This window comes from Helianthus annuus, chromosome 1 (genome assembly GCF_002127325.2).
Source record: "Helianthus annuus cultivar XRQ/B chromosome 1, HanXRQr2.0-SUNRISE, whole genome shotgun sequence".
In the NCBI taxonomy this organism is placed as follows: Eukaryota; Viridiplantae; Streptophyta; class Magnoliopsida; order Asterales; family Asteraceae; genus Helianthus; species Helianthus annuus.
In genome coordinates, this window is record NC_035433.2 from 37,131,612 (window position 1) to 37,145,737 (window position 14,126).

At 36.6% G+C, this 14,126-nt stretch overlaps 1 protein-coding gene across 2 annotated transcripts; it reads right to left on the reverse strand.

Moving 5' to 3' along the window:
- Positions 1-927: 927 nt before the first annotated feature.
- Positions 928-5,190, reverse strand: LOC110864722 (mitochondrial amidoxime reducing component 2). Of its 2 annotated transcripts, XM_022113846.2 has the most exons (8): positions 5,030-5,190; positions 4,710-4,859; positions 3,615-3,791; positions 3,402-3,490; positions 3,267-3,331; positions 1,799-1,901; positions 1,219-1,329; positions 928-1,126 (listed from the first exon to the last, which is right to left on the reverse strand). In XM_022113846.2, exons 1-8 carry the CDS (start codon positions 5,127-5,129, stop codon positions 1,013-1,015), a joined length of 909 nt encoding a protein of 302 aa, XP_021969538.1. In that variant the 5' UTR covers positions 5,130-5,190; the 3' UTR covers positions 928-1,012. The 2 variants fall into 2 exon arrangements, with proteins under 2 accessions (XP_021969538.1, XP_035846446.1); XM_035990553.1 differs by lacking the exon at positions 4,710-4,859 and having other exon boundaries at positions 5,030-5,181.
- Positions 5,191-14,126: the final 8,936 nt, after the last annotated feature.

Sequence of the window (14,126 nt, forward strand, 5' to 3'; positions counted from 1 at the left end):
TTTGGTACCACACAAAAGAGTTAAAAGTCTATGAACAAAATTTAAAAGCTTTCATTTATCTATATATTTTTTACCAAATGAAACAACGTACAATATAAAGAGCTTTTCTTTCTCTGTTTCTGTATCTTTTCTATTTTTTAGTTTCCTAGAAATGAATAAAAATGTTGATTTTATAATAGTCAAAGTACAAATAAACAACATCATGCAATTTAATCTAGTAATAAACAAATAAAGTTGCTTTGCGTCTAACTGTCTAAAGCAAAACCTAGCTTTCCTTAGCTTTGAGAATTTTAGTCCCCCATTAGTTTCGGGTCAACCGCCTTTCATTGAAGAAAAAATGTTATTTATAAATACTTTAAACGAACCCAACATTCAGTGAACAGTTCGTGCACCTTCGGCAGAAGTTCGTTTGTGTTCGTTCTATAATAAATAAACGAACACAAACAAGAAATTTCATTCGTTTAGTTAAATGAATGAACATGAACAAGGTTCGCATTCGTTCGTGAACGTTCAGTAACATGGTCGTTTATTTTCGATAGTTCATAAGTGTTTCTAATTTTTATAAATTATTTCAATACTTCAAAATTCCACCGACAAATAAAATATTTAACAAGTATTAGCGTATTATATATTTTGTTCATGAAGACGCTTATTTGTGTTCATGAACATTAGTTTGTGTTCGTGAACGTTCGTTACCTAAAATTAACAAACGAACACGAACACGTTCATTTCCTTGACAAATGAACACGAATAGAAAACCTCGTTCGATAAGTGTTCATGAACCATTCGTGAACACATATATTTCCTTAACAAACGAACACGGGTCTTGTTCGTGTTTGTTTGGTTCTTTTACAACCCTTGTTATTTATACGCTAAATCCTCATCACAAAATCCCCCCACCCCCCCTCCCCCCATCAACATAAATCATGAGTCCGCCAGTGATTAGCGTCCACCAAGTACTTGCAAAGTTTTGAAGATTACAAACACTTGAAACTATTTGCGGATAACAGTTTTAAATTGATGTCTCATCATATGATGAGAAATTCTTGATAACAAACACAGGATCTCCCACTTTAATCATCTTTCCATGCAAATCATGGCATACCATATTATGTCCAAAGAACACCTGCAAATCCATTTTAATCATGATTAATGTTCAAATGACAAAAGATCAAACCCCATCTAGTTACAGATATTATTAGCAGGGAAGAACTTCACCATCCCTTGCCCTTTTTGACCGGGACGCAAGACTTTCCCTGACCGGAACTTCACAAGAGTTTCAGTCGGCTCGGAAGCTGCAACTGCATTTTCTTGATTAATTGTCGGTATCTGGAAAAACATTTAGAAGAAAATTTTGTGAGAATTAAGAATAAAATGTTGGTTAAATTAAAGGAAATTGCATAAAAAGGTATCCAAATTTGGTCAAATGTTTTGAGTAAATAACTTTTTGAGTCTCTGTGTTTTATTGGTATTAACCACTTGAGTCCAAAATCAAAAAAGTTTAACGCCCTGAGTCCCTAACCGTTGAATTTATAACGTTTTGGCGTCATGTCAAGAAAAACTCAATTTGGTCTGCCATGTCATCATTTGACGGGTAAACGGGTCAGACTACTTTAAACGAAGATTTCTGAAAACTGGTGTCACCTTAATCAAACTGTTTGGAACTTTGATGGTTCTTTATGGCTGAAATAAGTTGGTAACCTTATGCAATTAACCCGTTTTATTAACGGGCTTCTGTTGCTTTTATGAAGATAACTAACAATTAACAATGCAAAAAGAAACAGGAATACTCGTTTACCTTACAGCGGGAGCAAAGTTTGACGCCATGGAATGTTAAATTTTCAATTTTAATTTCCTTCCATAGGTCCTCAGAAAACGGTTCGCAACCATCAACCAGAATGCTGAAATTTGTACATACAATAAAAATTTTATGTGAAAAGGACGGAAGTAAGATTCTCTATGTCAGCCAGAGATAGCAAAATGGACAGGTTGAGTAGATGGGTAAACGGGTAGTTTTCATACATGCTAAAATGGGCCGGATAGACCCGCAAACATGTATGTTTTGTGTTTTATAAATAATCAAAGTTGTGAATACGATTACACAGCCTAAACTATTGAACTAATAGTCTAGTATTTTTAAAGCTATTTAAGAGGTTCTAAGAATATGACATGTACAAACAGTCTATTTTTTGGCAAGTGTTAGTTTTACCCGTTCCAAGTGTTACCATGGGTGTAAATGAGCCAAGCCGCTCGTCAGCTACATGAGATCAACCCGCTAAAGGCTCAAGCCTAAACTGGAGCCTAAAGTGTAGCTCATTTAATAAACGAGCACAAGCTGTGGCTTGATAAGCTTGACTAGGCTCGCGAGACTAAATCAGCATGTTATTTATATAAATCCATAGTTATTAAAGCGAGCGTCTAGGTGCAAATAAGGCCCTGGGCCCAACAAAATGCCCGGAGTGCGCCTCGCGCCTTTAATCTTCAGGTTAGTTCATGTATGCCAATAATCTTCTGCATTGTTATTAAAGCGAGCGCCCAGGCGCAAATAAGGCCCCGGGCCCAACAAATTTCCCTGAGTGCGCCTCGCGTCTTTAATAACTATGTATAAATCAAACAATATTTATTTAATATAATAAATATAAGTTGTTAAATATAACTAAATAATATATGTTATTATGTTTTATAATTGTAAATATATATACAGACACTTATATATGCATATAACCAAAATACTTTAAACCAAGGTTTAAAAGAACGGAAACGAGTTTTGAGGCGTTTTCCCTTCGCCTCACGAGGCTTAAGCCTCGAGGCGAACCGAGGTGTAAGCCCGAGGCGGAATTAAAAAATAAATATAAAAATATATATCTTATAAAAATAATATTATTAACTAAATTCATCAAAATGATTAAAAACACACATAAAAAAGACATAAATTGCTTGAATTGACACAAAAATTCAAAAACAAGTATCAAAAACCCCTGAGGCGCAGCGCCTCAGCCCCTCTGAGGCGCACGTACAACATAAACCCCCTGAGGCGCGCCTCAGAATCAATTTTTGGGCGTTTCGCCTTGAGGCGCACGCCTCAGCCGTTTTTTAAAACTATGCTTTAAACAACTAATAAATAATTAGCAAGGCGAAGCAAGTCAAGCTAGAGCTCAGGCTCGGCTTGTTAACACCCTTATTTAGTTAAATGTAACTCAAAGAAGCCCCACTTGTATTTGTTTCCAAGCCTTAAATGTACTAAGGTTGTAGATACAGATACATACTTTGGTCTGAACCGGTTTATTGGTACAGGTTCCTGAAGACGTTCATTCAATGAATCTAGAGACTCCTGCCAAAAATGCATTAAAAATAATTATTATTTACAGAATTTCATACCAAAACAAGCTTAAAAAACCAACCTGGGACACTACAAGGAACGGATATCCATCAGAAAACATAACTCTGAATCCAGATGTATAATTTGGGTCCACACGTCTCGTCTCCGACTCTGTATCAACATATTATTAACATCGAGTAAACTTATACACGTTCATTGATAATCGTACTTTACAATAGCTGTCATAAAAACATGATCCGAAAAACCAATTGATGAATAAACAGGTCATTATTACCTTCATTAAAACGCACTAACCGACTTGGCTTGCCAAGATAATTAGTGAACCATTTAGACGCTTCATCTCCCTCATCCAAAGCCGATCCTGACCATTCCCAAACTGAGACACCCTCACATATTTGAGATGGTCTACACAATGAAACCTTCAGCTCATCCATCCCCGGTGCTCTTATTACTAATTATTATGTTAAAGATCAATTATTCAACATTAAACTCACTAAACAATAAGAAAGTATTGAAACGATTACGTCAACCTGAGTTGGGCTTCGGTAAGCTTCGCCTATTGAACTAACTCTGAGGTCTGACCCACACTCTCCTCTGTTATAGTCATTCAATGAGGGGAATGTGGATCAAGACTCAATGGTCTTAGATAGGGACGCCCCGTTGAGCCTGATCCGACTCACGTTGCCCTCTTTTAGGCCGTTCAAACAGGGAAATGTGGGTCGACGCCAAGGTTTAAAAGAACGGAAACGAGTTTCGAGGCGTTTTCCCTTCGCCTCACGAGGCGTAAGCCTCGAGGCGAAACGAGGCGTACGGCCGAGGCGGTATTAATAAATAAATATAAAAATTATATATATTATGAAAATAATAATACTAACTAAGTTCATCATCAGATTCATCAAAATCATCAAAAACACAAATAAAAAAAGACATGAAATGTGTGAAATTGACACAAAAAGTCAAAAACATCAAAATCCCCTGAGGCGCAACTTTCTTATTGCCTCAGCCCCTCTGAGGCGCATATACATTAAAAACACCATTAGGCGCGCCTCAGACTCGTTTTTTGGCCGTTTCGCCTCGAGGCACGCCTTGAGGCGTTTTTTAAAACCATGGTCGACGCTCGATGGGCTTAGATAGCGATGGTTTCAACCCATTGAGCCTAATCTGACTCACACTCCCCTCTTTTATACTTGAAGAGGGGAATATGGGTCAAGACTCGACGGGTTACATTGGAATGACCCGTTGAGCCTGATTTGTCCCACACTCCCCTCTCATATCTAACGAGGGGGACGTAGGGCCATCCCAAGCCCAATCCAAAGCTATATCATCTTAATAAAACAAAAAAAAAAAAAGTTTTGAGATTGTCATTTACCTAAGTAAGACCCCTTGTTTGGCTTCCAACCAACAGCAAATGCATCCTGAGGCAACTCTACTTCAACTAAAGCCAACTTTGGATCCACTCTTTGTGTACAAGCTCTACCTTTAGAATTCACAACAACCCATTGTCTATCCCATCTAAACCCTGTTTTATCAACATCAAACATACAAAGTTCTTAACTTTAAGCCAAACCCATGTCACAAAACCTACATCTCACTAATTTCAATCCAAACATTTCTATTTAAACTGACAAGTTGAAAGTTGCATAAAATCTTGAACTACATGAAATCGGATGTATAAATTGGGTGAATTACCAGTGGAAGAGAGGGGTGCTTCTGAGAGAGAGATGCCCCTGCAGGATTTTATTGGATATATGAAGACTGATTTCACTTTGGCTGCTGCTGGTTCTGACATCACTTTGTTGACAAGACAATGGTTTTTGTTTGTCAAAGTGTTCAGTGTCCTCTTGAACAAAGAGGTTCTTGATTTTTATTTTCTATCTTTTAGCAGCAATTATTTCATACTATCCGTTAATCATACTAACTATTAATTAATTAAATGTTATTAAATTTTGATGGGGTGAACATTGTTTTGTTTTACTTTTCGAAAAAAAAAAAAACATTGTTTTGTTTTATTGCTTTTTTTAAATTTTAATCATCTTTAACTCATTTACTTTTTAATACTAACTATTAAATGCTATTAAATTTTGATGGAGTGAACATTGTTTTCTTTTAATGCTTTTCTTTTAATTTTAATCGAATTTAACTCATTTGCGTTAACTTTTATCATAATACGCATGTGTGTTTATTTTATTTTTTCTTAATGTTCCGGTATAAAAATGGTTAAAAACGGAGTTAAATTCAAGGTAATATAACTTTTGGTATCGTTGACTATTGCGAGTGTTAGTATGAAGAACTAAACCGATACTGACAATGGTATTGTCGAAACCCGTAACAATGTTTGTTTTTATAGGTTTTTTATTGATGTAAAACGCTTGTATATATTCTTTTAGCTTTGGGCATACGGTGACTCTATTTTTTTGATTTTCTTTTTCGGTTGTTATATCAAGTGTCAATACCATATCACTTGATATAACATGAATATTGAAAACATGAATCTTTTTCGGTTGTTATATCAGTATTTTTTCGATTGTTATATTAAATGCGAATACCATATCACTTGATATAACATGAATATTGAAAACATGAATATACCAAAAGAAAAAATATTGAAAGCATGTTTATATTTTTTTTTCTTTTTCTCTATTAAATACGCTTAAACTTGAAAGTCGTGTTTTCAATATATTTTCTCTTTATTGAATATGTTTTAATTTTTTTCCTCGAGGACATTAATGTGTCTGTACTGAAATGCTCTAACTTTTTGCTCGAAAAACATTTTACTTTGTTTCCTCTATTGAGTCTGTTAAGTTTTTACTCATAAACATTTTGCTTTTTCTTGGTTTATTATGATATTTTTTTTAATTTAAAATAGATACTTTCTCCTAACATTTCTTTGGTTGGTATATTTTTAGGTCCGGTCTATTCACACACGCCTCTTGGCTGTTTTGACACATGTCACGCGTCTATATGTTGAAGCGTAGCATATAGGTACGCGGTCAACGACCAAAGACTGAATGTGTCAGTTGTTTGTCTGTCAGCTGCACCTATATGTTACGCTTTGGCCAAACCGTAGCATATAAAAATGTGGTGTTTTTGTTTGAGTTGTTTGGGTGTATTTGGTTGTGTTTTTTGTTTGAAAAGTTGTATATTTGGTTTTAATATATATTTAAAAAGTTGTACATTTTTTTTTGAAAAGTTATATTTGACTTATTATGCTATTGTTTTAGAGTTAATTACATAGATGAACCATATGGTTTATAGCTAGTCTCGTCTTTAGGTACTAATTTGTTTAACAAGTTTGAGGCTTGTGATTATCAATTTGTAACAAGTTTAGGTATTAACACTAACTTTTGTTAATTTTTCTGTTAAATTTGAATAGAATGACCAAAATACCCTTTTGTAACTACAAGGACCATTTGTGTAATTAACTTAATTTCAAACCTGGGACATTTTTATAATTAATCTAAAATTAAAAGTATAACCCCACCCACCCCTGCCCTGCCCAGTCCCCTTCACATCTGCACCAGCATCCAGGGGCGGACCTATTTGTGACATTTGTGTCTCTACGACCATCATACAAATACGAATCCAATGAAATCTTGTGTTTCATTCTTTGTATTTGTACAAATACTTGTGGCAATCACAAATATCAATTCTTGTTCGATTTTAAACTCTAAATCGCTTTCTGAAAAGTTATACGCAAAATGATGCGTAAACATAATCAGTTTAACGCGACATACACTCTGGAATAGCAACATAAGCTTAACATACCTTAAATAACCTTTACATAACATAGAAATAAGTTATGAAGGGTTTGGTATGGCAAAAGCAAGTTTATTCGATCAGAAGGACTATTTGCGACAAACTGCGAAAGTCTGCCGATTCGTATAGCAACAAACATTCCGGAACATGATCATAAGCTAAACATACCCTAAATATCTTTTACATAGCTTAGAAATAGGCTTTGAGGGGTTCGGTATGCGAAAATGCGCTTATTTGATCAATAAGGACTAAAAGCGTCAAAAAGTGCATAAGTTTGCATTTACGCGCATATCTCACATTCTGAACATATCCGGATATCCAAAAAAAAATTAATCATTAAAATATTTTATTTTAGTGATAGGAATGCAAAAATACCATTCGTCGCGCAATTTGGGTCATTTCCGCGTTCGTTACGATTCCGTCGTAATTAACCGAAAACCACAACCGTACGGCCAAACGAACTGACATCCGTGACATTTTTTAGCATAATTAAAGATAAATATACTTTAACTTCATTATGGAGCTTGAAAATGGGCTTGACGGGTGTTATAAGTGCCAAAACGCGACAAAACAAGGTGCAGGGGCTAAACTGTAAATAACTGAAACTTGCCTGCCAGCAGCAAAGGTCCATACGGACCGTATGGGACCCTTTGCGGTCCGTAAGCCACTCCCAGATCAGCAAAAACCAGTTTCTTCAAAACAGTTGCTGCACTTGGGTTTTGATCATGGTTTCTTCAACTTGTGGGTTGGTTTTAATCAGGTTCTAGCAAGTGTCTGGCCAAGATTGTGCCTTGGGCAACACAAAAACACTTGTAATGATCTTATGGCATTTTATTTCCTATAAATAGCAAGCCAATTTCACAACTTCAACTTGCACATTTCATTTTCTTCTCTAAATTTGCTCTAATTTGAGGCTCTCACACTTGTTGAAGGCCTCATACCTGAGTTTTCTTGTTCTTCTTCCAAGCTTGGACCTCTTGTAAGTATTCTTTCAAGCTTGGTTAATTATTTCAAGCAAGAAAGTCAAACAGTGTTTGACTTTCAGCTTTGACCATGAATTGGTCAAGACAAAGTTCGTTTGAACTTTGCAACGTGAGCGTAATCACGATGGTTATAGTCCCTTGTGACTATACCTACTGATTACCACGTTGATTAGTCGAAGTGACGAGTCAAAGTTTCGGTCAAAATGCGTATTTATGCGCATTTTGCAGCAAGCTATTTTCGGGTATCACAACACTTTGTTTTGATATCAAACCTGTTTTCTAACTTAGTTAAACATGTTTTAACATGTTTAACTCATCACTTTTAGTCTAGTGCTTATATAGGGTCAAAGTTAAGCGGTCTAAACAACCGCTTAGACTTTCGAACCCGACCTGTTTGATCGATCATTAGGATCCGACCAAACATATTTTGTGACCATAGTTGTATAGGGAATAATCTTCCGATGTTATACCCTATGGTCAGTTAGTTTAATTAGTTGTATGATAGGTAGTTTATATGCCTTAGGAAAATGACCAAAATACCCTTTTTGCGCATAATTTCATTTTAAGCATACGTAACATAATTTTTGACACTTAAACTGTTTATGCAACATATTTAAATATATTAGGGCATATAATACTTGTCATAGGATAGTTAGGCGTCTCGAACGCGCCTTTGCGCGAACGACACGTTAAAGTAGCGTAAACTACCTTAACGAGTCGTAACGGGTCATAAGCACTTAGGATAGGTTCCAACTTAGAATGTAGGCTTTGTTAGACCATATCATATGAGTTCCAATACTCATTTGGTTTACGAGACCTCATTCTATCCGATCTTCCGATTTAGGTCCGGTTTATTAACGTAGTTACCTATATCAGGTGCCGTTTGATTCCGTGAACCTTCGAGCATTACTTGGTTGTTATTCCAAGACCATTAAGCTATATCAAGTGAGTACATACTCCCCTCTTTTACCGTTTTCAAATGTTTTGGGGTGATACACATGTGCCTACTTGTTAAATTCATGCTTTCACGCATTCATAACATATACTTGCTATGTTTATCTAGTACACGTATAGTACATGATTTCAATTATGTTTTGCTTCGTATGTTGACTGCTGACTCCAGGATCCGGCGAGTTTGACGGAGATTCGGTCCCGAAACGACATGTTCGGTGCGTTTATTACGACTAAGAAAGGAGTAGAAACAGAATACGACACCGAGCAATCAATTTCAATCTGGTCTCTATTGATTATTCAACATTACAGCACCACGAGACCAGTTGGACAGCATTTCCCCACTGGGAACAAAAAGCTTGTCCAAATGGGAACCATATCCCTCTATTTATAGACATCTCACATAAGGGTCCATCCGATCGGATTGACCTTGAGATTTACAAAACTTGTCCAACTTTTCTCTATACTATACAATATTCAACACACGCTCTATCTAACTATTCGCACAGTGGCAGACATACTAAATATGCACTGACAGATTCCCCCTCGGATGTCACTGTCGAATCGTCTTTAAAACTTTGAGAACCTTGAGCCGTGTTTGAATATATTGTAATCTTCAAATTTTCTGCAACTTCAATCAGGTATCTTGAAATTTGACTATCCAAATTCCCCCTTGATTGATGATTCGGGTTTGCTTTTGCGAAAGTAAAGCACGAATTCCCCCTGGAATGAATCTTCAGGTCTTTTGCACAGTTTACGACTCTCCTCTGATTTGCTAAACTGCAACCTTCACGAACAATCACCAACTTGAAACTAATCAATGCAGCATCCTCTGTTTCAACTTTAACCACATCCGAGCTCAGTTTTTGATATCACAAGTAAGCACCACGATCTACGCATTCCGCCTGCTTGATCTAAGAATGTACAAAAACTCAACCGAGAATTGATAGAAACTTCAAATATCCCACTGGTTAACTTCAAATCCGTGATTCCCCCTGAAGATCTGATATCCCGTTTACTGTGACCCACGTTAACGCACCGTAAGAATGACAGATCCGTGTAAACGGTATTCTCCACAATCAGCAAATCTTCATCGGAAAACAAATCATCTGGTAATGTAATCCAATCTCTGAAGCATTCATCCACAATCAGATTCATCTCCTCGGATAATCTAGATCTCAGAAGCTATCATCCACGATCACTCTCAGATCTCCGATGCTCGATCAGATATCAACACCTCGGATCATCTTGATCTCGGAAGCTTACACCCACGATCAGATTCACATTCCCCCTGACAATCTGAAGTCGAAACTACCCGAATACTGTTGCAGTGTCACGAATTTCAAAAATGTCGGAGTTTCAATCATACGACAGTGAAATTTTTATTCCCCCTCATTTTTGCAAATTCTGACGTCTCTATCACTGAATTCCCACTCAAACTGAATTCAGTTTTCAATTCTCTTCTCCAAAAAACTTGACAAAATTAGAATATCACAATATTCGCCACAATTGTCAGTTTTTCGTGTTTGTGGATTTTACATTTTGGCCCATAAATAGTCAGATACCCTGAAAGATAAACTTTCTGCACCAGTATCATGACTACCCCACTAACTTTCACAATCCGTGATCGCATCATCAAATTTATTCACTGAAGCCTCTGACGGTGTCCCCAAACAACCCAGCTTGGTCGTTAAAAACCCGAAAAAATTGACAATCACCAAATTTTTTCTGGAGACTCTCCTCGTCGTTGCGATAAAAAAATGCCTCTGTCTTTTTTTTAGGAATTTGATCATCTGGTCGAATGTCAAGTGTCGGATTCGATTGAAAGAAGATGGTATGATGGATCGGATGGTCATCCGATCGGATTGCCATCCGATCGGATTACAAAAGAAACCAACAAGTGTTTGTGGATCGGATGGTCATCCGATCGGATTGCCATCCGATCGGAGTGTCGTTCGTTGAAAACAACTTGATCTTCCAAACACCCCATAGTAACATGGATCGGATGGTCATCCGATCGGATTGCCATCCGATCGGGTTGTCATCCGATTGAAAGCATCTTCAATAAACCTTCAAGTAAGATAGTGATGTGGATCGGATGGTCATCCGGTCGAATTGCCATCCGATCGGATTGCCATCCGATTGGAAATCTTCTAACATCTCAAGAACACTCCAAATCACGTTTTTTCGATCCAGAATCTTTATTTGTGTGAATTTCATGATGAAATTTCACAGGATTGTGCACGATGCAATTCCGAACAGATTGATGTCTTCAATTCCAAAATCCATCCGTGAGTTGACCTTTATTTTGATGGTTTTCTCTGTTTAACGTCAAAACTCCCGTTTAACCCAAAATTGATGAGCTTTGGGTGATTTAACTGACTGTTAGATCGATTAAATCGGTACCATAGCTCTGATACCACTGCTGACTCCAGGATCCGGCGAGTTCAACAGCGCTTCAGTCCCGAAACGACATGTTCGGTGCGTTTATTACGACTAAGAAAGGAGTAGAAATAGAATACGACACCGAGCAGTCAATTTCAATCTGGTCTCTATTGATTATTCAACGTTACAGCACCATGAGACCAGTTGGACAGCATTTCCCCTCTGGGAACAAAAAGCTTGTCCAAATGGGAACCCTATCCCTCTATTTATAGACATCTCACATAAGGGTCCATCCGATCGGATTGCCATCCGATCGGATTGACTTTGGCATTTACAAAACCTGTCCAACTTTTCTCTATAATATACAATATCCAACACACGCTCTATCTAACTATTCGCACAGTGGCAGACGTACGAAATATGCACTAACATCGACTTAGCACGCTTAGCACATTGATTTCAATGATCCATTTTGCTTTATATGTTGACTTATCATATCTATCACCTTGATTTCATGAACACTCTACTTATTACATGATTTACAAAGACATTTTACTTGACATGCTCACGTTGATAATGGAATTTTGGTATGTAAAACGAGACTAGTTACATTCACTAACATTTATCCTGCCGACCGCTAGTTGTATGGTTTGCCATAGGTTTGCTAACCTCATTCCCGCTTCCTAAGTTGTTTTGGAAGTATCCATCTGGGGAATGACAGAACCCGATAAACATTACTGCATAAATGTTTGTATCCATAAAGCATTGATTTTGCAAAACATAACTTTTGACATAAACTTTTGTTTATTTAAAAACATTGTTTTGTACACGACATTTGGTTACACATTACATGACATTATACATATGGTTTGAGTAAATACTTTTTATTCACCATACAAGACAATTGGTTATACGAGACATGGATAGTACCTGATATTTTGACATGGTACATTGTTTATATACGACTTTTGACATTGGTTTGACAAGACATTTTTGGTGGTTAATTGGTAAGTGATTTAAATAACGAGGCGTGTGTAATATGATAAAAGCATGGTGGATAAGCCGCTGGTACTTCCTATATATAAGTGCTTTTATGATATTAGTATATTACATAACGTAGCGTTATCTAAATCACTTCAACAAAACAAAGACATGATACATTTATACAAAGACATGACCCATTTTATACAAACGACATATTTTCACGAGACATTGGTTTACAAATGACATCTCTTATACAAATTCATTTTTACTTGGTTATTTATTTAGCCATGCATTATTCTTTTATATCATCAGATTTTCATAGCGAATATCATAAGATTTTATAAAAGAAAACATGTTACAAGATTCATGACTACCTTTTTGTTAAACACTTCTTTTAACTTACAAGTCATGAATCATACAACAACAAAACATATGTATCTCACAGGCATTTTTATGCTGACGTACCTATTTTCACATGTGTTTCAAGAGCTATTGCATGATGATGTTCGTGACACACTTAGGCGGACCTGGGCCTTAGTGACTTAAAACTATGAAAGACAGTTTAATTCATGTTATGTTTCTATAAATTCCTAGACAATGTAAACATTTTAAATCAATGAAACCAAACTTTAAATTCCATGTGTTGTGAAACGATGATTCTGTTACGACACTCTTCGACGTTTCCGCCACGGTTTGTTGTTTTAACGTGGTCGGGGTGTGACACTATTAACAATGAACGGGTTCCCAGGAACCCATTCGGTTTTTAACTTTTAGTGTAAATATATATATAACAAACTGAAAAGGAACCCATAAGTAAAATATAAAGGGAACCCATAAACAAAAAAGCCTTGGTTCTCCACTACTTATGTCCGCGTTATTCTTCCCAAGACACCCGGGTTCGAATCCCGTATGAGGCACAATCAATACTCTTTTATTTCCGTTTTTTTTTCTCTTGTTTTTTCTTTAATGTAAAACCCATTTAGGGTTATAACAACATAACCCATAACTTAAAAACGTCAGAGAACAAAGTGAACCTCTCCTCCTGCCTCCACCTTCAGCAACATCAGATTCAGAAAAAGTCTTATGCAGATAAAAGACGAAGACCCATCGAGCTTCATATCGGCGATAAAGTAATGCTTAGGGTATCTCCGTGGAAGGGAATCATCTGATTCAGAAAAAAGAGGAAATTAAGTCCAAGGTTTATTGGACCATCAAAATAATCAACAGGGTCGGCAAGGTTGCGTACCATTTGGAATTACCCGAAGAATTAAGTGGTATATATAACACTTTCACGTTTCACATCTCCGAAAGTGTTTGGCCGATGAGACGGCCTACGTTCGTTACGACGACATCGAAGTTGATGATAAACTTAATTACGTGGTGACGCCTATTGAAATCCTTGACCGAAAGGTCAAAATCCTAAGAAACAAGGAAATTGTCTAAGTGAAGGTCAAATGGGAGCATCGAAAGGGATCGGACACCACTTGGAAGTCCGAAGAATAGATGAAACGACTCTATCCTTCGTTATTTGGTATGTATTCTAGTTTCAGGGACGAAACCCTTTAAGGGGGTGGACTTGTAACACCCCAAAAATATTAAATCGATATACATATATACATATGTTGGATATGACCTTATGAGAAATAACTAGGAACATTTAACCTAGTTAATAAAAAGTTGCTAGATAATAAAATTATTAATTACGGCCCTTTAGTGATTAAATAAAC